Below are 27,208 nucleotides of genomic sequence, written 5' to 3' on the forward strand. Positions count from 1 at the left end.
ATAAACTCCATCGATTTAATGGTGACTCTGAAAAATGTGAGGATGAAAAAAGAATGAGAGCAGAATGTATAACACTTTTCTTGGTTTGAAAGTGTTTTATGAATCTGTAGAAGTGTTTTCAAGACTCAGTCAAATTAAAAGCCCATTGTTATGAGCAATAATAAGAAAGGCCCACTTGTGTGTTTTCAAAGGGTAATTCAATTGATTGGAAACCATGCCTCATAAAGTAGAGGTCACTAGTTCGAATTCCCATTCTCTCATCTTTTACGGACATGTAAAAAAAATAAAAAAATAAAAAGAGAAAGGCCCACTTATGTAATGTTTTGTTCCATTTCCTTATTGGAATAGAAAGAAAAAAAAAATGGAAATAATCATCAAACTTTGCATTAATTATACATTTTTCATTCTTATGGATGACAACAAATCATAATCCTCTTTCCTTCTTGATTAAGATTAGATTTTATATATGTTACCATAATCATATGATGAATATATTGAAATAATCCCGTTAAATACAACCAAACCAAAGAAAATATGAACCGTAAAACTCCATTAAATGAAAATTATTTTTATTTCTTGTATGGGAGATTATACCAAGGCTAATGATTTTGTCAGCTATTAAAAATGACAAGTTCCTCACAGTCTGATTTGGCGTACGTTTGTGACAAAGTATGGGACACATCATTATAAGCTGGACCATAATAATTATGACCCCAAAAGAGCAAAACACACCGCGAACATGATGATGAACACGATGTCGTATAATCATCTCATAAAATTGTTGAGGTCAAGTTTCCCCTTCAGTTCACCCACTGATTGCGATTTCAATACCTTACCTTTTCGGCATTGATTATGCCTCATCATCCAAACCCCACCGTCGGTCGTCAATCCCACCGTACTCACTCCCTACTGTACACGTGGCAACCACATCGGCAATCCCACTGTGCGTAATACGCACTCTGCGTACTTTACCCGAAAGCACATTCGTTTTCAAAATTTTAAAGAGTGAGACAAATATAAAAATAATAATAATAATTATAAAACACCTCCAATTTCCCGTCATTGTGCGTCTTTCTCTTTCCTCCAGAGCTCCAGCTTGGACTTGAAGGTCCCATGGAGTCTCTCTCTCTCCTCGCTAGGCTGTCACAGTGCTTCTAAAGCTTCCAGTTTTTCCAATGAAGTTGGTGAACAATGAGAGAGAGCTCACCGCGGTTTCAATTCAGAGCTCCTGAATTGTTGTAATTTTTTTAGTGACCGATTTCTAGGGTTTTGCGAGCAATTACAGTTACAGTTTGAAGAATGCCGGGGCACGGATCGAAACCGGTGACGTTCGATACTGCCAAGCCGCTCCGGCGGGACCCGTACGAGGTCCTCGGCGTCTCCAGGAACTCCACGGATCAGGAAATCAAAAGCGCGTACCGAAGAATGGCTCTCAAGTATGTTGGAAACGTATATTTCGAGTGATTTTGTGGTTCCTTAGGCGCTATTTCCGAGTTTTTGAGTTATTATATTATTTGGATTTGGGGTTACATTTATGTGATATTCGTTTTAAAATTTTGAGCACTTTTCCTAATTTCGCGTCTGAATGTCAAATATATCTTTATTATATTAGTTTGGGAATTTTACTTGGTGAAGCTCATGGTTAATGTGGAATAAGGGAATTTTTAGAGACTATACACAAAGATGACAGATCTTGCCGGTTTGTGAGAGGGGGAGTAAGAAATAGAAGTATCAACTCAACTCACCTCAAAACCCAATTTCTCTAATCAGGAAGAACTTCGCCACTTACCCGTGTCTACCTTGAGTAGAGAGAGTCTTTTGTAAAATTAACTCTCTGAAGATGTTCCATTAAGTCGCTATAGTGGCAGTTGATGTGACAAGAAGTAGAAGGTAGAAGTTAGTAAACCTCATTGAGTGACATCTACTTGAGGATGCGTGGTGCAAAACCTCTAAGTTGAAGTACGACAAGTTAAAGCACTGGTCAACTCCGGATTGTATGGACGGATGCTGATGTATGCTGTCAAGCTCTATGTTATGGGAACTTGGGTTAATGTGTCACTTGAAGGTTTATCACTAGGTGTTATAGATCCATATAACCTCCAAATACTATCTCATGTAGGTTTATTTGTGTAACATGACAAGCAAAACATCTGTATTAGTATATTTGACTTTATTGGATCATGCAAACAAGAAGGAAATTAAGGAGAACATCACTAGTACATGAGCACTATGATCCGGTAAACTCCTGGTTTTTATCCGGCGATGGTATTATCTATTTATGTTTTTTTTTTTTTTTTTTTTCTCTATATTTTGATAAGTCACAGAAAACCTTCTCAGCAGTACATTCCCATATGGGGAACATCTACACTGTGCCCAACATGAGTGCTTCACACATTTTGGAGCATTATCCCTCTAAGGTTTTCTTTATGAAGTCAGTGGGCTTTTGGCCAAAGTTTTATTCTCAGGTGGATTATGGTGATTTTTAACTTATAGTAGTAGGTTATATTTCATGTTTTCTACTTTTTTTGTTGCCAATATTTTTGCTATATTCTTCGGTTGTGCCATTTTAAGGTGGTTTAGATTGTTAAAGATGCTAATACAGCAGAATTTCAGGTACCATCCTGACAAGAATGCAAATGATCCTAAAGCAGCTGATATGTTTAAGGAGGTTACCTTTTCCTATAATATCTTGTATGATCCCGAAAAACGGCGTCAGTATGACACTGCTGGTTTTGAGGTTAGACATTAGTGCTAGTGTTTGGTATTGCTAACTCTATGTGGTTCAGAATATTACCCGTGTCCTACCGGGATCGCAGTGTTCATTCTTTGGTCCATTCAATTCATTAAGATTCTAATAATCCATTTTTATCCTTGGCTTACTATTGAAATTTGATGTGGAACATGATTTCTTGTTCTTTGCCTAGGCTGTTGATTCAGAAAGCCAAGATTTGGAGCTAGATCTTTCAAGTTTGGGAGCTGTGAACACCATGTTTGCGGCCCTTTTTAGGTAAGTTAATGTTGCATATTTTGTTCTCCTTGATTGTCACGAGCTCTATGCATTATGTTTTGTTTATACTATTTTCTACATAACAGTAAACTTGGTGTGCCAATTAAGACCACTGTATCAGCAACAGTCTTGGAGGAGGCACTTAATGGTGTGGTCACCTTTCGGCCACTTCCATTGGGACAACCTATATCTAAGAAGGTGAGCTATTCTTGTTCCAGTTGAGCCATCATCTTTTTTAATTGTGGTGTTGCTGATTTGAATTCTGTACTTACTATTTTAAATTAACAGGTTGAGAAGCAGTCTGCTCACTTCTATCGTGTTACAATAACAGAAGATGAAGCTCGAGCTGGATTTGTATGTCGAGTGCAGTCGTCAGACAAAAGCAAGTTCAAGGTTAATGAACCTCTGGCATCCATCTCCCATGAAAATGTGTGCTTTTTGAATTTAGTTGTTGCTTTTATGGTTTTCTTCCTAGTCTTATGATGCTTGTCCTGTTTTAAACATTTATTGAAATAATATTTAAGCAGTTTAGATCTCTTCACTGTGGTTAAGATTGCAAAGGAAACAAAAGTCAATATATTTTGCCTTTTGTACTTTTAGAACTTGAGACTTCAATTGTTTCAAGCACGTCATGGTTCAGTTATTTTTGTATTTGTACTAAATCTATGTCAAAGTTCTATTATTTACCAATAAAATCTTGTATATATACAAGTGTTCCATGGTTTGCCTGTGATGGCATCTTCTAGGCATAATAGGGCAGATTTTTTTTGGTCAATTGCCATTAAGCTCTGGCACTCTCCCACCAACAACCCCCCCCCCCCCCCCCAGGGCAGATTTTTTTTGGTCAATTGCCGTTAAGCTCTGGCACTCTCCCAACCCCCCCCCCCCCCCCCCCCCCCCCCCCCCCAACACACACAAACTCATTCTGTGTCTTCTAAGTTTTGGGTTGATCAGTTGTTCCACAAACAAGCCTGCCGGCAATCTAAAAAATGTAATGATTGGACTTCATTGTCAAACTACAAAGTTGGTCTTTCTGGTTGAGAGTCTGTAAAAGTGGGGCATGTATTTTGTCTATTTTTCGCGTAGTCAAGTTGATGGTACCGTATCTGTTTAGTCATGGTTTTTCAGAAACTGTTTAATAATCTGGGAAGGGATTTTTTTCTTTCACAATGCCGGCAGGAAGAAGGGGGTCCTTTCCTGATTAGTTAGTCTGGTGCATGTAATTTTTGTTAACAAATACATAATACCATTATGTACAATGTACTTGGCATCTAAGTAATACCATTCAAGCTGAGGAATTGCCAAAATCGTTGTGTTTTTCTGTTTGTGAATAATCTCCATTATTGTTACTGACAGATTATATTATTGCAGTTATTATATTTTGATCAGGTGGAGAATGGAGGATTAAGCCTAGCACTTCAGGTATCAAGCATTTTCTTTTCTCTTTTTAGTTGGGTTATGGATCATACATGTAGTTAAATCTCTGTTTGGGTTTTTCCTAATGAGCTTGAACTATAGTTATCAATTGCAGATGAATAGAATTGAAGCATTAAATTTTTCGTGGCATGCTTTCAACCTTTTGATTATACCTGGTCGTGTACTTGTGGTCCTGTGTCTGTCTAATCATAAGTTCTATCCAATTCTGTAATTTACAACTCTTGCATATTTGATATTATTCTTGCTTTAAATTTGATTGAAAACTTTTGAAAAGTTTGTCTAGCACAGAATGTGAGCATTTTGATCCAAAATTTTGTGAGAGATGATGAAGAGTGCTTACAATGCTAATATTCAGCAGTTACACTATGCGTGCACACACACACATCATAAGGTAACAAATGCAATATCATTCGAGGTCCTTGATGGTTCTTCTCACAGATAAACCTTCATACTGTTATATCTATCATTAGGATCTTATGTGCTAATTAGCATCTTCTTGTGCAGTTACTATTCAAATGGCATATACAATCTATTGCTTTTGTTCAATTTACTTATGTATAATTATTTCTGTAGGAGGACAGTGCCAAAACAGGAAAGATCACATCTGCTGGAATGTACTTTCTTGGTTTTCCTGTTTATCAGTTGGATCAAACAATGAATTCGGTGAGCTAATGGAAGTACTCTTCAGCTTGTAATTTGGCTTGTTAATTTTTTCATCTGATTTTTTGAAATTGTTTTTGCACTAGATTTCTGCTGCAAAAGATCCAGAATCTGCCTTCTTCAAGCAGCTGGATGGGTTTCAGCCATGCGAAATAACCGAACTGAAGGCTGGCACCCATGTCTTTGCTGTCTATGGTCAGTTGTGATGTCTGTCCTGTTGCTTATTATGTTTCTTGACTACACAGGCATTTGGTTGAACCCGAAGACCACCTTCATCTCATGGTAAATTTATTCTAGGTGACAACTTTTTTAAGAGCGCAAGCTACACAATAGAGGCTCTTTGTGCCGCAGCTTATAAAGAAGAGAAGGAGTACCTTAGGGCCGTGGAAACTCAAATTCTAACAAAAAGAGTGGAAATATCGAAGTTTGAAACTGAATACCGAGAGGTCTGGATGCATAAAAGATCATTCCATATGACTCTATAAATCTTTGTTTTGGTTAATTTTCAAATGCAAGTGTTGACTGGTTCTGGCATAAGTTACCATGTTGACAGGTTATGGCACAATTTACAGATATAACCAGTCGATATGCAGAAGAAAAACAAGCTGTGAGTTTAACTAGTGAAGACATTATGCCTAAGCTCCATTTGGGAAATGAGGTTTCAGTACATTGATGGTTTCTAATGATCACTGATTGCATTTTGCTCGAATCTTGCTGTATGTTTGTTTCGCAGATTGATGAGCTTCTCAAGCAAAGGAATGAAATACATGCATCATATACTATTGCTCCTCCAATGAAGCGGAGTACAAGTAAGAGCAAGAATAGAGGTTCCTTTAAGGACACCAATTCCTTTGAGGACACTAGAGAAGATGACCAAGTAAAAGGGAAGAGATCTACGACTCGGGATCGGGATCGACCTAAGAAAAAGAAATGGTACAATATTCCCTTGAAGGTTGACAAGAGAAAGCCTTGCTGAAGAGGGTGAGAATTGTCACATATCTTCTCTTGGTTGACATTTTGTTTACTGTAAGGATTAAACATTTATGTGTTACAGGAAAGCTGAAACAGGTCGCGCTCATCATTTTCCCTGTTGCGATGGTTTGGCATCTCATCAAGCAAAGTACGAGGCTGGGCGATTACTGCAACAGTGTATGTTGATCAACGATGCTTCTGCTCGAATGGCTCCATTACTCTGTCAAAGGTCACAATAACTCATTGTTAATGTAGTATTCTTTCCTTTTAATTTTTCTCTTTTCTTATTGCCTGGGCAATTCTCTTGTTCATTTTTCTAAGTATCTTCGGCGATCATACCTGTAAATTGCATATTTTGTTGATCAAGTTCATTCCATCAACTACAGCATGGGATGTATTTTTGGATTAAGAAATGGAAAAATGTGTCGAGAAATTCCCCGCTGCTTTAAAGTCCCCGGTAGTTCAAGGCAAGCAATTGGATTTCATTACTCTTCCCTGAATGTGTAATTGATTTACTGCCGTTATCGATGGTACGGAGCTCTTGCTTATTCACGTTTCGTGGCCCTTCATTGAAGGTATGGTACTCCTTATTATAATGCGCTTCGTAAAATTACTAGGACATCAAAGAAATCTGCAATTTATTGGCTTGAACTAAAATGGTAGTAACAAGGTGTTTTTTTCTTGGTGTGTGCTTATTATAAGAGTTTTTAACCAATTTTAATACGTCAGGTAGAGAGATGATAGCAAGTATGCGATTTTGTTTTTCATTTTTTCCTAAAATCAAAGGCGCAAACCTGTGGTGCAACTACTAATAATTAACTTGCAAAGTGGATGAGTTGAAGAATTTTTTTCTATGCATTGTTTCTCGTTATATAGACTACAAGAAAACAGTGCTACAAGTAGTGCACTATCTTTGTGCTCTGCACATCTATGTATTACCTCTACAATGAAAAAAATAAAAAATTAATAACCTCATCTCTCAGTATCAACGAAGAACAGTACGATTTATTTGCACACCTTCCGTAAGAACCAATCATCCCTCAAAACTCAACTTTCGTGCCTTCTAACGCCAGGTAAACACCAAAAAGGAAACCAAGAATAGAGAAGTTAAGTTGAAATAGAGTTGAAAGCATCGCATCTGTGCCGCACCTCTCCCTTTCGTCCAGTCTTGACATTATAAATGCTGAACTTCTCCATTGCTTTGGCGAAATCTTGAAAGAACTTGTTCTGGTTCGCCGCGTACATGTCCACGTACGGCTTCGTCCGCTTGTCGGTTGCCAGTGCATAGTCTGATTCCAATAGCCCCAACCCTTTTTGCAGATTTTGAAAGTACATATTATCGAACTTGTTGGGCGTCCTCACGTCATTAAAAGCCGCCATCGCTAGGTCCTTCGTATAGTTCGCGCATAGCTTCCTCAACCCTTCCGCATACTTGGGGTTGTATGTGGGATCGTACTTTAAGGTTTTGCTAAAGTTGTAGATTCTGTGGCTAAACTCTTTGCAGTGGCAGAAACCAATCGTGTGTGCTCCGACCAATGCTACCATTTCTTGGACGGATAATTTCTTGGAATTGAAGATTGAGATGATCTGCGACAATGGCATTGTGGGTCTAGCAATGTTGCCATCGACGTGCTCAGCTTTCGATACAAAGCTATCTTTTCGGCCAAGGCGGACCGGGTAGTTCGGTCCGCCGACCATGGTGATTAGGTCGCGCGTGGCAGTGACGAGGATGTCGGAGCAGGAGACAATGTTAGGGCACTCAAGCTCTAGGGCTGTCTTGGCTCGCGTGACGAGGTCGAAGCCGTCGCCAGCAAGGGTGAGATTGATGTCAGTGTCCCGCTCAGCCTTGTTGAAGGCATTGGAGGAGATGAGGATGGAGGCGTCGCAACCGTCGATCATGCAGTCATGGAAGAACAGGCGGAGGGTGGCGGCGGCAGTGCTGGGAGCGCTGATTTGCTTGTCGGTGATGACTCGTTCGAGGATTTCTGGGAACTTGGGGCATGACTTGTCATAGTAGTTGATGGAGAGCTTTGGTTCTGTGGGGGGAAGGACTGAGAGAGAGGGAAGAAAGAGGAGGAGGAGGAAATTGAAAGGGAATGCCATGGTTTGACTTTTTGGATTAGGGAACTGATGAAGGAACTTAATTTTTTGGGTTTGTTTGTGTGAATGAACCAAAAAAAAAACATGCGGGGTTTTGACTTTTAAGGATGTATTGTGGAAGAGAGGATTTACAGGAGAGAGATCCTCTCAGGAGAGAGAGAAAGATGTGTGATTTGGTTGGAGGAAGAGCAATGTCAAAGCATCGGTGGAGGATTGGGCTCCTGTGGGACGATAATCAACACGACATATAAGGTCAGTTTGTCCATGTGTACAATTCAAGGGAAGTAAAGCTTAGTGGTCGGGATTTCCTTAAAAATTTTTTGAGGAAATGACTCAAGTGAGAGAGGGGTCTTTGGGCTTTAGGTGCTTGGGCATGTGAGCCAGCCCATACTGTTTGGGCACAGAAATCCCTCTTTCATTCTTTTTCCAAATTTTTTTAGAATTCGGACAGAATTTTATTCAAAATGGGATTTATCGTCCTCATCTCAAGTCACAAGAACTCTTCCATGGAGTTTTTGAGCAAATAAAAATTGTCATAACATCATCTCTAATGTGATTTTGAAAAAGAAATACAAATAAATAAACAAATTATAAAGAAGCTACAGACCCAACCCACGAATCTCATAGGCTCCAATGAAACTCTAAAACATATTGTCAGTCTCACCCAATTAGACTTGCGACCCAATATAATTTGGGTGTGAGGTTGGCAGATGTTCTCTCCGGATAGGCCCAATTCAGTGCCAGATCCGAGCCCATTATATAGTTGAGAGAATGCCGAAAAAATGTTATATAGTATTTTATTTTTTCGATATTAGATACATTATGATTATGCCTTGTCAGATGTTTATATAGGTACAATGAACTATACGTCACGTGTTTAAGCGACTTTTCAGTTTTCACGACCGATGGAGCCCACATGAATATCGGACCTAACACTGAACTTTTTAATTAAAGTAATGCTAGTCAAACAATTGCCAAAGAGGAAAGGGATGAGTGAGCAAAATAGAAATGAGAAACGAGGTTAGTAAAGACTGGGGAGCTGGCGATGTGACGGCCCATTGTTGACTGGGCCCAGTGAGCAAGTGGGTACGATGCCCCTAACCATTTCACATGCAAGCCTAGAGGACCACTCAATTTACTGAGAACAACATCTGGGCGACTTTCCTTCCAACTTTATATGCATTGCCCTTTCCCGCCAGTTGACGATTCTCTGCAATGCCTTTCACGTTTCAGCCTCCACTTATCCATCACTGCCTAACCAATAAGCTAATTGGTCCGTATTTGTAATTTTAAAACCTGCGATTTAAAGGCTTAATTTTTAAAAAAAATTACGGTTTATTTTTTAAAAGTTTAATCTCAACTGATATATTATTTTTATAATTTTATTAAAATTACACTTTTTATTTACAGAATTAAAGGTTCGAATAGACTAATCATGGTTTGGCCCATGACAACTCAAATCAACAAGGTGTCGTAATCTCGGTCTAGTCACTTGCGTATGTCTACCAATTACGCACGTGCTACTAATGGATCCCATTTCTCCACCCTCTCCTTGTTGCATCACTCTCAAGTCACATCCCCAAATTACTCTTTCTTCATTCAGGTTATATAATGGAGTAATGTTATAAGTCTTCTTATTTCCTAGGTTATATGAAAAAAAAGATCCGCTATGTTTTTTTGTCAGAATTTTATTTTGTTTTAAATAATTATTACTATTTTTAAATTGGGTAATGCCACCTATCGTATTTTTATCTTGCATTTATTCTATAATATTGGTGTGAGAGTCTCAACCAGGGAAAATGATCATCTCCATTTCAAAATCCCTCAATTTCTTCTATTTAGTGTATTTTGAAGGGTATTGCATTTAATGCACTACCACCATTAAAATTTTTAGACAACACTACCCTTCAAAATGCACTAAATAAAAAAATTGGAAGAATTTTGAAATGGAAATGATCCGTTTCCCTCAAACCAGACACTAAGTCAATCGTTATTTTTATTTTTTTTCTAATCAATGCAAGAGATGGGAAAAGTTAATATGTTAGTAAATGATACCATAAATAAGCTTAAGACTTATCCTCTGGGCAGACGACATAAAAAGGTTAGCCTATTATGATATCACTATGGTACAACCACAAACTATCATGTGGACAGACGTGACAATAAAACAAGAAGTATAAAATAAAAAATAATCACCATCCCAAATTTTCATTTCTGTTTTTTCAGCTGGTTTACTAATTTAAATATTGGAGGCTCCTCCGTTAGCCACTCACCAGTACCACTTGAGTCGTTTTTTTTTTTATTTTGGAAGTGACCCATTATCTAATCTAACTTTCTAAAAATCTGCTTTTGCGTTAGGAATGGCGCATTTCATTTCTCAAGAGGTTCTATACATGACTTTCCATATGAGAAGAATTTTATGATCTTGTGTTATATAGCATTCAATGGTAATTTAGTATTTTATACCACTTGATCTTTATTATTTATAATCAAACAAAAAGGAAATTAAATAAGAGATACTTGAATGAAAGTCTGCAAATCTTGCGGTTAGGAACGGTACGATCGTACTAATTTCAACCCTGCGATGCATGAGCCTCTAAGAACACATGTACAGAATAATTCCTTCCTCTAATTACGGCACTAAAATTCAACATGAAGAGGACGGGAATTATTTAACTTCAATTATCCAAAAAAAAAAGAAAAAGAAAAAAGATTAATTAACTTCTATAATAAGCTTTAATTGTAAGATGAGGTAAAAGGTGGTTTAACGCGTTTTTCTTTGATATTTTAGGGACTACTGGTGTATAAATAGAGAATAACTACTATCTGTTGTGTCATGTATCGAAGGACGACAACTAAGCCAATATGGACTTTCTGCCACTCATATTCCTAATCTCCATGGCCATACCCCATAGCTTTTCTTTGAACTCTCAAACTCCTGGCCATGAGTATTGCGCCGGCTCTCACACAGCCCATCAGAATTCTTCAGCGAGGGACCGGATAATCGGGTTGGCTAATGATCCCATTACAGTAGATTGGATGAAGAAGGTTAGGAGAGAAATTCACGAGCACCCAGAACTTGCATACGAAGAATTCAAGACCAGCGCGCTCATTAGGCGCGAGCTTGAACAGCTGGACGTCACGTATCGGTGGCCCGTGGCACGGACCGGCGTAGTAGCCACCATTGGGTCTGGTTCCCCGCCCTTTGTGGCTCTTAGAGCGGATATGGATGCTTTGCCAATTCAGGTGACTTCATTTACTATACTAAGGATTAAGCAAATAGGCCCAACTAGTCCCCTCATTCTTTTTTTTTGTTTGCTGTTAAAGATTTGTGACGTGCAAGTGGATACAAAATAAGACAGATAAGTGCTTTTTTTTTACTAAGCAAGATAGGGAAAAGGGAAAGTGCTGCAAACTGTAGAGACAAGTACATGGAATCTCTTCTTAGCCCTTTTTACTAAGAGTGTGTGAATGTTCAAATCATGAACAGTTTTGAAGAATTTTTGAGGTGGAAGAGTTTATCTGCAAGCGAAATTAATGATTTTCTGGCTCAAAATGAGTAGTTCATCCGGATATTTGTTAGTTGGAGTGATGAGTAGTTGAGTAGTTTAAAATGACATTTATTAACTTTCACACTGTTTATTTACCAAGTAAAATTATGCTTTATAATTGATTATAAGAAAGTTTCAAATTAACTGATTTTGGTAGTTCTCATTTGGTTAAAGAGATATTCTTTCCTTATTAGATAATATTAAAAGTTGATTTTGTCATGATATAAGACTCTTATCATTATATAGAGATTTATATTCTTTATATTACAAGATCGCTTCAAAACCATCCAAAATACATCGAGTAATGCTAAAAAAAAGTTGTATATATATTTTCTTAAAATTGATGTAACTTTTAAAATTATCACTGAATTACATCTTTTTACATAAGCAAAATCTGAACACCTAAACCATTCACAGCAAAAAACCAAAAGCCTAGGGACTGAAAATATCAAGAGAGAATCTCCAAGAGCTAGCAGCCTAGCAAGATATCAGTTTGCCTGAGGGGGAGCCCTCTCAAACTCTCAAGGAGTTGATCCTAATCCTAACCCAATACATAATTTCACAACAAACATGAGGCCCAACCTATCTTTGCTAGGCGGCTGGCTGTTTCAAGACGTTTAGTGCTCTATCTATTTATTAATGTTGGAAGATAAAGGGGTTATGAAGTTTTTACCAAGAGTGCATTAATATACATAGTTGAACACTACTTTAATTCAAAAGCTTAAGCTAATGAACTAAGGGCTAAGGGCTAAGGGCTAAGGTCCACTTATATATATTAATTATTCTTTTATTTTATATTTTATCAATGTGGGAGTAACACTCGCAACAATTAACAAAGCATCCCCTGCCTACTTGTAGGAAGCAGTAGAGTGGGAACACAAGAGCAAAGTAGAGGGCAAAATGCATGCCTGTGGCCATGATGCACACGTTGCCATGCTCCTTGGTGCTGCAAAGATCCTGCAAGAACTGCGAGACAAATTACAGGTTGAGGGAAAAATATGTGTAATTCATTCATCTTACTATATTAATTTCATCTGTTCCCCTCATACTCTGTAAATCACCTTTAAATTTAGGGTACTGTTATTCTTATATTTCAACCTGCTGAGGAGCGCGGTGAAGGTGCTAGAGACATGATCGAAGAAGGAGTGCTTGAAAATATTGAAGCCATTTTTGGGTTGCACATAGTGCACAGGTATCCCAGCGGTGTTGTTGCTTCACGGCCTGGAGAATTTCTGGCTGGGTGTGGCAGCTTCAAAGCAAAGATCAATGGAAAAGGTGGTCACGCAGCAAGTCCACAACACTCAATTGATCCAATTTTGGCTGTATCAACATCAGTAATTAGCTTGCAAAATATTGTTTCGAGGGAGATAGACCCTTTGGATTCTCAGGTATAAATTAATTTATTTCCAGTATCTTCTGCCATTTGGTTTACAACTTTCACCAAGAATTTGGAGTTAAATTGTCAAAGATTTTACATCTAACAATGTTCAATACCGCAGGTGGTTACTGTTGCCATGATCCAAGGAGGGACGGCATTTAACGTCATCCCGGACTCAGCTACAATAGCTGGGACTTTCAGGGCTTTCAGCAAGAAAAGCTTCTTTGATCTCGGGGAGAGAATAGAAGAGGTAATCTATTCACCTGGTTAGCAATTACATAGGGCAATAGACACGTTAACATGATTTCTTGTTTTTCCCAAAGTCGCTATAACGAGTTGCCTGTATTGTATACAATATGAATCTCTTATGCGAGAGCATACTTGAGCCCTACTTGTTCGGACAGAAACTTCATGTTATTTAGAGTCTCAGACATTTATTTGAACATGTGAAGTTCAAGTGCCCTCTCATATAAACTATTTATATTGTATAGGTGTGGGTGTTCTCTCACATACTCGAATGTCATTTCACATGAGTGGCCCCGTATTGTACGTAATACGAGCAGCTCATTACACTTTATCATTTAAAAAAAAAAAAAAATTCAATGCAAGGAAGGGAGAAAGGAGAAAATTACAAAAATAAATAAAAACAGTTACCATTAAATAACTCAGCCAATAAAAATACCGGTACCGCCAAAGAAGGCAAATAATCTAGGGTAAGGTATAATTGTCTCGAAACCTTCCACCCTGTCCAGATCCCCATTCTAGTTTTTGGTTTAAGGAAACTCTATGATTAATGGATTCTCTTGTTCACTTTACACACACTCATGGGTACCAAGTATGAAGGCAGCAAATTTGTTGCCAATGATTTAAATATAGTCTGATTTGTTTGTGGCAGGTTATAAAAGGACAGGCGGCAGTACATCGTTGCTCTGCTGAGATTGATTTCTTAGGAAAGGAACATCCCACAATTCCCCCGACCATAAACGACGAGAAAATCTATGAACATGTACGCCGTGTCTCAAGTGAGATAGTTGGAGAAGAAAACATAAAATTGGCTCCTTGCTTCACGGGGAGTGAAGATTTCGCTTTCTACTTGGACAAGGTACCTGGATCCTTCCTATTTTTAGGCACAAAAAATGAAAAGATTGGAGCTGTATACCCACCACATAGCCCTTACTATATCGTCGACGAAGATGTGCTTCCCATCGGGGCAGCCATACATGCAGCATTTGCACATTCATACCTTTTCAACTTAACACGAAAGTTGCATTCTCGTTGCTGACAGCCCAGCTGGTGTATATATATATGTATATAGATGATCGTTCAATCTTTCAGTTTCTTCTTGGCTTGATGACGGGGATTCCTTGGGAAAGTGGATTCAGTGAAGTGATTTTATTGGGTTTTAACATATATATACAACCACAAAAGATCGAAGACCCAAGCTCCAGTTAATTCATATTCTGTATCATTCAAATTATGTTTTATTACAATATTAATTAAATGATTAAAATCAATCATTCAAAGCAAACGTCAAGAGTTTGAATCGTGTTAGTAGTTTTCGCATATTAATTAAAGTCCCATTTTTTGATGAGTGAGAGCTCTTATTAAAGAAAAAAGCCTTATTCAAAAGCTAGCATAGATATAAGTAGTACAATATTTGTCAACAGTACAGAAAGCATACACTCTCCTATATATCTATTGATCCCACACAAATTTTATTATAAAGGAAGAAAGACAACTAGTGAAATGGCAAGTACCCAAACGCAGACAACAAATTCAAAGCACAAATGACATAATAAAAGGCAGCCAACACAAACTGCAAGAGTACTATCGCTCAGACCCCCTTCCCGACAACAAGAAATGTAACAATGAAAGCAAGGAGTCCAGTGACCATGGATGAATATGTGAGGATGTTTGGAGAGCCACTTGGGGCAGTAACAGGAGCATCCATAGTCGAGCCAGGAGTCATAGCCATGACGTCCGCCATGCTAACCTTAACCATAACGAAAACAGCAAAACAAGCAGCAAAAATTGCTAGTTTGGTTTGAAAAGCCATAATTTATATTACCTTAATTTGATGATGCACACCGATGTTGGTTTGCTGGTAATTGTGGTTTATAGCTTCAGTAATATAGCCTTATATATAGATTGAAGAGGTGCCTAGGCCAGTTGGCTATTTAGTGTACGCTATGGGCAAGAAATGTCTAAGCAGCCGGCCAGCTCCTTCAATTATATATTATGAGCCATTGGACGTTGAAATCGATTATACCTAGTTGTTAATCCATTTGATGCGAAGGTGACACGAGAATATATACTAGAAATATTTGCACAAATTAACCTATGTATGTTTCTGGCCTTTCGATGTAATATATATCCCATTTACACTTATACATGGGCACGGCATGTGTGCTCGAGGAAACGACGTTGTACTATAGACAACTTTGAGTTGCTATACATTTTAGACCCAACCAAACCAATCATCAATCCAAACACCACAGTTATATAGTCACTACAATCAAAATAAGTAGAATATATATTAGACATAAAGATTTGGAGACGAAGTAAAAACTTTTTGAATAACTCTTCAAAAGCAAAATCACTTTAATTAAAGGTCAGCCGACTCTAAAAGTAATCAATATATAAGATTTGTATTACAAATTAATATTACTTACAAAACATATGTAGCTCCAAAGACTCAATTTGTAATTTCGACACAGAATCTGTCTATTTCCCATGTATTAGTTCTAGAACATCTGGCTTTCTTCTACATGGATCACTGATCACCTTCATGAACGATATTTTTTATTTTTTTGAAAAAATCTTGCCAATATACAATTGTGTGAATTCCGCATTTGAATTCTATCATTTGAAACAAAAATAATAATGTGTTTTAGTAAAAAAAACATAGTGATAACAAGAAAAGAAAATAAAAGAGAAAAATGTGGTTGTTGGTATGTCCATAAGAAGTTGTTTAACTACCCCCAAAGAGATGGTTCAGTAACTCTTGAACCCCTCCAAGGCAATTTATGCCACATCGGAACCACTCAATTTAAATGAACACCAAATAAAATATATTTCATCCAATAATACTATGGCAACAGAACACGAAAAGCATTGCCGAGAAAAAGTCACCAACAACTTCTGATACGTGATCCTGAACCTCTGAAATTGGGCCAATATATTCGATAATCTCACTAGGATTTTGGTCCTCTAGGCTGCGGTAGTTTGGGCAAATTTGGATCTCCTCAAATTTTTTAAAATATGAAATTATTATATTTTAAAATCTGAACTCTTCATTTTATTTAACAGTCTAAACAAATGTATGTTATTGAAGTAATTAATTTTAATTTTTAATATGTCAAATTCACTTGACTCGGTAACACAAATTTTTAAATTTATTTAGACCGTTAGATAAAATAAATGACTTATATTTAAAAATATAAAAATCTTATATTTTAAAAAATTTGAGGGGATCTCAATCGAGTTTGGCTTGCTTTTCATTTTGTTCATTTTGGGTGGATTAATGTAAGGCCCAGTGATAGTTGAGACCCGTGTGGCCCAATACCCAAGCTTGCCGGTCCGACTTTGACTGCGAGTCTGGTAGTCCAACTGTGCTTTCAGTTTCAGAACAATTAAGAAGACCCGCCGCTCTATGACTCTATCCCCCTCATAACCCTTCTCTTCAAACTCCCCTCCCCCTCTCAACGTTACCAAGGCGCAGGATAAGAACCTGTCACCCCCTATGCGCATCTAATCTCCGACCCTCTCCAGCCACCAATGGGCTCCACTTCCACGGTCTCTCTCTACTCTCACCCGCAGGTAATTCCCTCGCTCACTCTCTACTCTCTACTCTCTCCCACTCTTTTAAGCTCAAATACCTAGCCTTACTATCCATTTGATTCTCAGGTCTCACTCAACAAGCAGAGGCTACAATCCTGTTTTATTAACGGTTCTGGCTCATGCTATCGTGCGCGCGGCTTGCGATTCCCACCCGCAACGGTTTCTGTTTCCGTTTCGCTTGGAAGCACAAGGAAATGCTTTAGGTTCAGGTTCAGAGGTTTGGTCGTTCGGGCCGATTCTAGGGCTGGCGGTGGTTCGAGGCGCACGTCGACTGGTCGTAGAGTTTATAGGGAAGCTCAGGGCGAGTTGACACCCTCTCCGGTGAAGCAGGTTGCGTCGTTTGTCGCTCCGGCGGGTTTGTTTTTCGCGGTTACTTTCGGTATGTATTGGAATTTAACTGCTTATTGAATCTGGCTCTTTTTTGTGTGTGTGTGTGTGTGTGTGTGTCAATTTGGGCAAAGCTTATTGTTAAACTCAATGTGAAGGTATAAGTTGATAGTGAAGTGAAATGGAGCTCAAATTAGATGCTTCTATTAGCTAGGATTGCTTTTTTTTTGTTGTTTCATAATTTTTTAAGTTTGTATCTGCTGGCATTGTCGAAAGATTGGTGAAAAAATGAACTAGCATAGCGAAACTTGGAGAAAATTGCGTTAATATTTAGAGAATTTTAGTTAGATTGATGTGACTTTACTAGAATTGATCATGCACTTCACAGGAAATTAGCATTTTAGTGAAATGTGCATGCGTTGCTGCTCAGTGAATATTTGGGGGCAATTGTATGTGTGAAGTAACATTTTATAGCTAAATTTCACAATGTTGTGGATTCAATCACAAATTATTGTATTGTTCCTCAATTGGTGTACTAATTTATGTCTTCAGCTGACAGTTTTGTGGAAATTGGTGGAGAAACTCCTTATTCCAAAGCCAAGGAAGTCTTCATCTGTTGAAAGTAAGTCTCCCTCGCAAGGATTGCAATGGTCCTTTGCCCCAGGAACAAATCTTTTACCCAGTCTCAGAGCTAAGATTGATAGGGAGTCCAAGCAGAAGATCAATGAATTTGCTAAAGAACTTAGGACGTTCAGAAGTGTTGATTTGTCAGGTATGCTGAATAGATATAGGTTACTTATCAAAAAAAAAAAAAGATATAGGTTACTATGAAGTAAAGCGTTGTAGTGATTTTTTAGTACATATACAAGAAGCTGAACTGTCAGCCAACTTTTCTACAATTATCTAATTGAAAAATCTGCCACCACCCCAACCCCCCACCCCACATCCCCCCCCCCCCCCCCCCCCCCCCCCTCTTTTAATCTGTTTTTAATGAGTCACCCTGGGCCCCCTTTTTTTCCAATCTTTATTCTGGCATTGTTGTATGCATTTGATGCCCCCTTCCCTTCTTGTTTTTTTTTTTTTTTTTTTTCTCTTTTCTAAAAAAAAATTGCTTCTTGGTGGAAAATGAAGTCAACCACAATTAATTCATTGCTTCAATATAATTTCCAAGTATTGAAACCCATACAATTGTGACAAATATGTTGTTTGACCTTACAAGAATATTTTGGCAGGGCGCAACTTTGGAGATGAAGGGCTATTTTTTCTATCTGAGAGTTTAGGATACAATCAGGTTCAATCTTTATTCATTTATTTCCGGTCTCTGTTTTTATTGTATCTATCTAGAAGTTAATGTGGTGACCATTTAGTTGTCATGCCATTACTTTTACTGTGCTATGTTGCTATATTGACAAATATGGAAGCAACCACAGTTCTCTTATAACTTACAGAAATATATTAGTTGTGTTTCAGACTGTTGAGGAAGTAAGTTTTGCTGCAAATGGAATAACTGCAGCTGGAATTAAAGCCTTTGATGGTGTTCTTCAATCAAACATAGTGTTAAAGACTCTTGATCTTTCTGGAAACCCTATTGGAGATGAAGGAGTTAAGGTCAGCCCAAAGCCCACTGTTAATGACTATCTATTTTGACATTTATTTAAAGATTTAATATTATTTTTCATGCTATATTGAGTGCGGAAAATGAACATGGCATAACAGTACGAGATAAGAAAGTTTTTAGATCAGTGAATGTGCTGCTATCATGCTATGTTGCTTTACTTGAGATCTGTATAAGTGTTTTCCTATGGTCTTGAGGATCTTTCACTTCGTATCTGGCTACAAACATTTTCAAAATGCTCGTGGTGAAGTTTCTTATTGTGTTCATTTTGTTGTTTTCGTTACCTATCTTTGTCCGTTATTGTATTACACTAAAGGTTAGATTTTGTATGATGTATCCTTGTTCACAGTGCCTATGTGATATAATGATGAACAATGCTACTATTCAGAGGCTTCTGCTGAACAGTACTGACTTGGGTGATGAGGTTAGCTTACTTCTTACATTAAAAACTGTACCTTGATTGCACATGAAGGTAAGCCTCTTCTGCAATAATATGCCTTAGGAATCACTGACTTTTTTGTGCAGGGGGCAAAGGCTGTTGCGGAGTTGTTGAAGAAAAATTCAAGCTTGCGAGTTCTTGAACTCAACAACAATATGATCGACTATTCTGTATGCAGTTAACTTGGCATATTCTAGGACTGTACTTCTAAATAAAATTAACTAAGGTTGAAATTGATTCTGGTTGTGCTTTGTTTTTGAAAATGGAGGTAGGGATTCACTGGTCTTGCTGGAGCACTTCTCGAGAATAACACTATACGAAATCTACATCTCAAGTGAGTGTAACTTGCATTTGTTGTCTTTTTTTTTTTTTTTTCCTATATGCTAAAAAAGCTTATGTTAATTGGCTGGTTATCCTCACTCTCTTGTATGGTCTTAAAATTGAACTTCTCCAATACTGCACTTACCTTTTGCTTCTTTGGAAATTCTTCTGACGCTTTCTTGTTCTTTAGTGGCAACTATGGTGGTGCTCTAGGGGCTAATGCTTTGGGAAAAGGACTAGAGGGGAACAAGTCTCTAAGGGTACTAGTCTCATTTACATCCACTTCTTATCTTTCTTTTCCACACTGGAGAAAAAAAATGCCAGTATTGTGTTGATGATCATTACCATTATTTATGACCCTGAAGGGATTTTATGTGTTATGTTATCTGGATTACAAGATGCGGGAAATAAGTTATACTATGCAAAACTAAACGAGCAAACTGACATGCCAGTGATAGTTGACTAAGTTGATCCATAATAAATTCAAAACTGTGTATCTGAATGGAGGATGTGGATGTCCTATCCAAGGCATTTAGTAATAGGTTCTGCATCTTTTCATTGTTAAAATTTTAATAAATCCTTACATAGCATATGAACGTTGAAAGTTTTCTCAATTATAGTAAGAAAAGGATAATTGAAATGAAACCCTTGGTACTAATTAATGTAAGACTGGCTATACTGGTTTCCCCCCCGCCCTTCCAACGCAAAAAAGAATAAAAGAAAAAAAAAAGGAATCTTTCAGTACCTACTTTTAACTTCAGCTGCATAATGATTTTGGTGTTCCCGTGCTCGGTGTGCATCTATCAATAAACTACAAAAGATAGAACCAACATTATAGAAATTAATCAAATTATTGAGTCCTGACAAAAGGAAGAGGAACTAGATGTTTTTGCTTTCATTTACTTTTCATTTTGATTTCACTGGCCAACAGCCTCAGGATTTGATTGTTGTTGGGGTTTGGGGAAAAGGTGCCTGGCAGATATCACTATGGTTAATTAAGATTTGGTGATCACTGTCTTTCTTGAAAACAATGGATGATGCCCACTTTAGCTGCATATTGTGCTTACTTGGCAGTTTTAAAAGTGTGGCAAGACGCTATTCTTAAGTTAAAAATAAGACTAGCATGGATGCTCACTTGAATATGTTCAGGAACTTCATTTGCACGGAAATTCTATTGGAGACGAAGGAGTACGAGCCTTGATGTCTGGTTTATCTTTGCATAAAGGTTTGTGCAGTCCAGTTACATATTTTTGGTTACCAGACATTTATGCTTCTTTTCTCTGCATTTCTATCTGCTGTTGTAATCCTGACATTCATATTTGCTCTATAGGGAAGCTTACACTTCTAGACATTAGCAACAACTCAATTAGCGCAAGAGGTGCCTTTCATGTTGCTGAATACGTAAAGAAGAGCAAGAACCTGTTATGGTTGAACCTTTACATGAATGACATAGGTGACGAGGTACTGATATTTCTTGGTAGTTGACCTTTAATATTCCACAGTTCCATGAAGTCGCATGCTATTAATTTGTTGAAATTACTTTAGTAAAAAATTTCTAAGCTAGCAACAAATTGGTTCCACCAGTAAACCGTAATTTTTTTATTGTGCTAGAGTTATATTTGTTAAGAGTATCAATTAATTAATGAAATTCACTCACTCCTATTAGCTTAAACTTTTGGGATAAGTGGTGATTTAACATGTTGTGTTTCCTTGTTGAGGGGGACTTTGAGCCCACGCGTGAGTTGAAATATTAATTAAATGATTACATTTGCTATTCTTATTAGTTTAAATAGTTTGGATAGATGGTGATTTAATAATAGTATTACTTTGGGATTTGCATATCTTCCAACAGTAAGGATATGGGAAGGCATGATGAGTTTGGGAGTTCTGGATATGTATAACTCAGGAGTTCTTGATATGTATAAAACTAAGTATTGACTCTCAGTCATAATACAAAGTGGTAATCACATTGGTTTGCTTCTTATTGCTTTGATTACCAACAAGAGGAAGAGACAGATGAATATAAAATTATTTTAACTTTTGGACCTTGTTGAGTTTCTTGTTTACAGTTCAATTCAACATTTGAAGTATTCAAATTTAATAATATGTAATAATCTGGCCCAAATACTGAGATTTGAACTTTCAAACTTTATCAGGGAGCTGAAAAAATTGCAGATGCTTTGAAGCAAAACCGGACGATAACAACCATAGACCTGGTGAGAAGCGAGTACTTCTTACCATGTTTCACATATTCGGTTCAAATATTTTAAAAGAAATTGTCAACAAGCCTTTTCAGAGGACAATTCTGAGTGTTTCATCTGACAGGGAGGAAATAACATCCATGCCAAGGGAGTCAGTGACATGGCTCAAGTTTTGAAAGATAATCCTGTAATTACAACTGTAAGTCCTCCATCTTTTTACCACTTTTCTTCTTTTCCTTTCATTTTTCCATTCTCTTTTTCTCATTCTTCAATTATTAATGTTGGATACTTCTTTCTTCTTCTTCTCTTCTCTTCCTCTTCTTCTCTCTCTCTCTCGTTGCAGTTGGAACTTAGTTATAATCCTATTGGACCAGATGGGGCAAAGGCTTTATCTGAAGTTCTTAAGTTTCATGGAAAGATAAACACCCTCAAGCTCGGTTGGTGCCAGGTAATTACAGAGTAGGACTTGTGTTTTAAAGAACCTTTAAACAATGTACTTACACGGAAATATGTCTTGCAGATAGGAGCAAAGGGTGTGGAGTTCATTGCAGATACTCTGAAATATAATACTACCATATCTGTACTGGACTTGCGGGCAAATGGACTTAAAGATGAAGTTTGTTTCTATTGATATTTATGTCTCTTAATGCAATTTGGGCCATTTCGCTACTTGATCTTATGTTTTTCTTTTTCACTGTGTAGGGTGCAGCTTGCCTAGCTCGCAGCTTGAAAGTGGTTAATGAAGCTTTAACTTCGCTAGATTTAGGGTTCAATGAAATAAGGGTATAGACTTTATGCGTTATTGAATTTGCTGTCACATGCTAGGAGTATGTAGCACCATTTTATATTGATTTTGAATGCAGGATGATGGGGCTTTTGCCATTGCTCAAGCGCTAAAGGCTAATGAAGATGTGACAGTTACATCTCTGAACCTTGCCAATAACTTCCTGACAAAATTTGGACAGGTAAAACTTTTCCCTTTTTATTCTTTCCTACCTTGCATTTATTTATTTATTTGTTACTTGTGAATATCTTCTGCATATGTATCTTAATAAATTCTTTAATCATGCAGAGTGCTCTGACGGATGCAAGAGACCACGTTTATGAAATGAGTGAGAAGGAAGTCAATGTCTTTTTCTAGGTTGAAGATTCATGCTCAGCGGGTATTATGTTAGAACAAGAAAGTACTTTGGTTATTCTTTTTCCGGCGAGTATCAGTTACTCCCAAGATTCTTGTCAACGATTAAAATAAACGTAGTGAGAAAAATTTTGGAAATTTTTACATTGATTGAGCATAGTAAGTCCCATCAGTGGCTTTAATTGGTCTTCAGGTTTTCAGTCATGTCATAGAATTCAACTGTAGTTTACAAGCTGACATGTTTCTGTCAATTTGCCGATGAATTCTGTTGTGCTTTTGGTGTTTTCTGGTTAATTTTATTCCTCTTACCGGGCTTATAAAATTTGCCTTTCAACTGATGGATATTGATATTCCGTCATTATTTTTTTCAAGTATAAAACTTTGGTGGTGATGCTAAACAGTTGTGTTGGAATGATCAGAGGATGTTCGCTATATCCTGGCTTTATATCTTCAAAATTCCGTGCTTATGTTAGTTTAATACGGTGTTAGCCTAGATTTGAGAATGCACAGCCATCTCTAGAACCTTATGTTTTGGCATCATGAACCTGATGGTCCATCGAGATATGTTTAAATGGGGAAACCCCGATTTGGTAATGTTTAGCATAAATGTCTTACGATTAGAAATAAAATTCGAATCAGAAAAAGAATCAACGCTTTTGACGACCGAGATAATTGGAAGATAATCACCTTCATAAGTGGAAAGGATCGGCCTTTATAATCCCCCGTGTATTTCCTTTTGCCCTTTCCCCACCACCCCCCCCCACCCCCCAAAAAAAAAAAAAAGGCTGCACTTTGGGCTTTAATATTAACCGAACTCTAATTTGCCTACATTGACAGAAGGCCCACTACACCAAGTGTCAATTACAACTCGGCCCACCTGGCACCTATTCCATAAGAAAATAACCATTGCGATACTTTCCTTTGAATAATGCGTATCTATTGTATTTTTATTTCTTAATTATCTTATATTGTTGAAGTAGCGATCTAAATAACTATTGAAATTATTTTGTGAACATAAACTGATATAAATGTTAGTTGAGACTGCATAATTATAGAATATTTACTCTTCATCTTTTGGCTTAATTACTGATACATCTAGAAGAGACAAGATGATGCATGACCCCATGACGGGCAATCTGGCGTATGTGGAGAGTGAAAAGAGATAGAATTAGGAAAGAGAGTGCATGCACCCTGAGACAAAATCATGTCAGCCTGAGAAACTGCCACGTCTTGCTTTGTTAACATTTGCATGGGAAAGGGGAGAGAGAGAGAGAGAGAGAGAGAGAGAGATTGGATCGATGAGCAGTAAAGTATGAAATAAATTCGGACTCTGGTCTAGAGTGGAACATGGATTCGGGAGCCTTCCTTGAAAAGATAAATCACAACGCTATTTTTCCTCTTCAAAAATGGCATTGGGCGATTTTTGTAATTATGTCATGAAGAACAGGCTATTTAAAGAAAGGCACTGCTCTGAACTCAATAGACAATAGTGATACTGTGATAGTAACTTGTGCCAGTGCTCCTCTCTCGCTCTTTGACTGATACCATATATACTTCCAGTGCTCCTACTCGTAACAAATGGCGTTACGCTTGCTTCTTGTAATGGTGGTATTGCTCTTTTGCGGAGCCCAGGTAGAGTAGAGGGAGTTTCCCTTCTGCGACGCACTTCCAAAAATTACCTAACAAAAAAATGATCATATATGCATGCATTTGTTTCATTTTTCTGATCATTTTAGTATATGTTTTTCCAGGTTTCATCTGATGCCAAAATCGAAAACCAGCAAACCCAGGTTTAATATTCGTCAATATCCCCCACCACCTTCTCTTTATTATTATATGTTTTCTTTTTCTTTTCTTTTTTTTTTCCAAACGATTAATATGCTTATTTTTTTCAGGAGGTGAAAGGAGCTAATAGAAGGCTTTTGCCTTTCGTGGGTATATATATATATAGGGTTAAATACTAAATTAGTCCCTAGGGTTTCACAACTTTATTTTTTCCCTCCTGGGGTTTCATTTTTATCACAGGAGGTCCCTGTGGTTTTGATAAGTGACCAAATTAGTCCATCCGTTAGTTGACCGTTAGTTGACCGTTAAACTGACACGTGGACCAATCAGATGTCGACACGTGGCACATATATTAATTTTTTTTTAATTAAAAAAAATGTTTTTTTTAAAAAAAAAAAATTAAAAAAAAATATATTAAAAAAAAAAAAAAAAAATTGGAAGAAACTGGGGGTGGCTCGGCCACCCCCTTGGCAATTTGGGGGTGGCTCGGCCACCCCCTTTGGCCATGGGGGTGGCCAGGCCACCCCCATCTGGCCGAGCCACCCCCAGTGGGAACCGGGGGTGGTTTCGGCCACCCCCTTGGGGCCCAAGGGGGTGGCCGAGCCACCCCCTATTGCCCAGGGGGTGGCTCGGCCACCCCCATCCGGCCAGATGGGGGTGGCCAGGCCACCCCCATGGCCAAAGGGGGTGGCCGAGCCACCCCCAAATTGCCAAGGGGGTGGCTCGGCCACCCCCTGTTTCTTCCGATTTTTCTTTTTTTTTTTTTTTTTTTTTTAGTATATTTTTTTTAATTTTTTTTTTAAAAAAAACATTTTTTTTAATTAAAAAAAATTAAAAAAAAATTAATATATGTGCCACGTGTCGACATTTGATTGGTCCACGTGTCAGTCCGTACAGTCAACTAACGGTCAACTAACGGATGGACTAATTTGGTCACTTATCAAAACCACAGGAACCTCCTGTGATAAAAATGAAACCCCAGGGGAGAAAAAATAAAGTTATGAAACCCTAGGGACTAATTTAGTATTTAACCCATATATATATATATATATACGTACCATCTATTTCTTATAAGGAGATTAGGCGTAGGTTAAGGTGGTTTTATATATTAATATTGTTGGTGTATTATTAATTTATTGCAGACTGTGGACGGTTGTGCAAGGTGAGGTGCAGTTTACACTCGAGGCCAAACGTGTGCAGCAGAGCGTGTGGCACGTGCTGTGCAAGGTGCAAGTGTGTTCCGCCGGGGATCTCTGGGAACAGGGAAATGTGTGGGAGGTGCTACACCGACATGACTACTCATGGCAACAAGCCCAAGTGCCCTTAATTAGCCCAACTTCTGAATCTAAACAAACCCTTCTCTTTTTGCCATATATGTCTGTTGCTCTTTCTGGATCCATCGTATCCTATCTGCGACTCCTTTCTCAATGTAATGAAGAAGAAAAAAACACTTGTAGTTTCTTTTTCTTTTTTATATGCCTTCTTCGTTATAATATTATATAAATTAATTATTACTCTTAAATAGTAGCATGGATACAACAAAACAAAATCTAAATAATAAAATAATTCATTTTTTTTTCACTCTAAATTTTTTTTATTTAAGAAAAAAAAAATCCATATTTCCTCAAGTGCAAGGTTCTCTCTTTCATCAACGAAATATGTTGGACATTGGGCTGGATATTCGAAAACATGAACAATTTCAGATCAAATTAATAGTATAGGCTGGCCCAAACCAAAGTGCAATGTCTTATCTGGAAGGAGATGTAAGTAACTCAGTGGTTGTAGGCTTGCAGCCAAGGCCCAAGAGGACCAAGAGAAGCGCGCGGTATCTTTTTCCCCTCTTTGATTAGTAACTATCCGATACGCTGCCACTATAGATAGAATTGAGTTGAGGTCAACGTGACTCCATGGCCCAATGGATAAGGCGCTGGTCTACGAAACCAGAGATTCTGGGTTCGATCCCCAGTGGAGTCGTCTGTGTATTATCAAATGTTTTTGTTTTCGTCTTCGACTCTTCTCTGTTTGGTAACATCGATTGATCAGTTAGCTGGAAGAAGGTTTTTACGTAAAGGATTTGGTTTCTTTTATGAAAACTAGAAAAACTAGATTCAATCTAGTTGTCTTAAGGTCGTCCAGAGATATCTCCTCCTGGTTACTGGTTAGCGTACAAATTCAATTTTGATGTTTCTTTTGCTGCATCATGCATGACAAATACAAATTAAAGTTACTAAGACATGTTCGTGCCGTGCAGCATTAGTATCATAAGCTTCACGAATGCAGTTTTTCTACTTTCACTTGTTCTTGCACGTGGCCGGCCTCGTCAGGTATATAACGTGCCTAATTTCCCAATTTTAGTTAGCCAACCGAAGACAAGTGGGACAAGCAAAAGAAAATGGAGTAGAATGAATAAAATAGGCCAAGATTAATATGAAATTAA

At 37.7% G+C, this 27,208-nt stretch overlaps 5 protein-coding genes and 1 non-coding gene across 6 annotated transcripts; 5 read left to right on the top strand and 1 right to left on the bottom strand.

Annotated features, from left to right (window-relative positions):
- Positions 1-1,045: 1,045 nt before the first annotated feature.
- On the top strand, positions 1,046-6,518 carry ARL1 (ARG1-like 1). The gene is made up of 12 exons (XM_059589665.2): positions 1,046-1,436; positions 2,614-2,737; positions 2,925-3,007; positions 3,094-3,205; positions 3,296-3,400; positions 4,379-4,429; positions 5,018-5,107; positions 5,191-5,299; positions 5,402-5,550; positions 5,658-5,711; positions 5,838-6,085; positions 6,159-6,518. Exons 1-11 carry the CDS (start codon positions 1,300-1,302, stop codon positions 6,078-6,080), a joined length of 1,257 nt encoding a protein of 418 aa, XP_059445648.1. The 5' UTR covers positions 1,046-1,299; the 3' UTR covers positions 6,081-6,085; positions 6,159-6,518.
- A 61-nt stretch (positions 6,519-6,579) lies between these two features.
- LOC132177378 (IAA-amino acid hydrolase ILR1-like 1) lies at positions 6,580-14,619 on the top strand. Its single transcript, XM_059589664.2, has 6 exons — positions 6,580-6,651; positions 10,968-11,422; positions 12,586-12,711; positions 12,801-13,115; positions 13,227-13,355; positions 14,001-14,619. The coding sequence occupies exons 2-6, from the start codon at positions 11,042-11,044 to the stop codon at positions 14,385-14,387; spliced, it is 1,338 nt and encodes a 445-aa protein (XP_059445647.2). The 5' UTR covers positions 6,580-6,651; positions 10,968-11,041; the 3' UTR covers positions 14,388-14,619.
- On the bottom strand, positions 7,063-8,179 carry LOC132179855 (Peroxidase superfamily protein). Its single transcript, XM_059592647.2, has one exon. It carries the CDS (start codon positions 8,177-8,179, stop codon positions 7,184-7,186), a length of 996 nt encoding a protein of 331 aa, XP_059448630.2. The 3' UTR covers positions 7,063-7,183.
- A 2,145-nt stretch (positions 14,620-16,764) lies between the features above and the next one.
- On the top strand, positions 16,765-23,263 carry EMB2004 (RNI-like superfamily protein). Its single transcript, XM_059592407.2, has 18 exons — positions 16,765-16,924; positions 17,012-17,324; positions 17,832-18,044; positions 18,505-18,563; positions 18,743-18,880; positions 19,237-19,311; positions 19,413-19,496; positions 19,599-19,660; positions 19,838-19,907; positions 20,797-20,872; positions 20,978-21,108; positions 21,804-21,863; positions 21,973-22,047; positions 22,192-22,296; positions 22,369-22,464; positions 22,551-22,631; positions 22,712-22,813; positions 22,921-23,263. The coding sequence occupies exons 1-18, from the start codon at positions 16,883-16,885 to the stop codon at positions 22,987-22,989; spliced, it is 1,851 nt and encodes a 616-aa protein (XP_059448390.2). The 5' UTR covers positions 16,765-16,882; the 3' UTR covers positions 22,990-23,263.
- A 1,079-nt stretch (positions 23,264-24,342) lies between these two features.
- Positions 24,343-26,259, top strand: LOC132179791 (snakin-2-like). The gene is made up of 4 exons (XM_059592568.2): positions 24,343-24,618; positions 24,738-24,776; positions 24,882-24,921; positions 25,914-26,259. Exons 1-4 carry the CDS (start codon positions 24,565-24,567, stop codon positions 26,096-26,098), a joined length of 318 nt encoding a protein of 105 aa, XP_059448551.2. The 5' UTR covers positions 24,343-24,564; the 3' UTR covers positions 26,099-26,259.
- Positions 26,260-26,672: 413 nt separating this feature from the next.
- TRNAR-ACG (transfer RNA arginine (anticodon ACG)) lies at positions 26,673-26,745 on the top strand. The gene has a single exon. It is a non-coding gene; the product is annotated as a tRNA-Arg (tRNA).
- Positions 26,746-27,208: the final 463 nt, after the last annotated feature.

This window comes from Corylus avellana, chromosome 4, assembly GCF_965113065.1.
Source record: "Corylus avellana chromosome 4, dhCorAvel1.hap1.2, whole genome shotgun sequence".
NCBI classification, from domain to species: domain Eukaryota; kingdom Viridiplantae; phylum Streptophyta; class Magnoliopsida; order Fagales; family Betulaceae; genus Corylus; species Corylus avellana.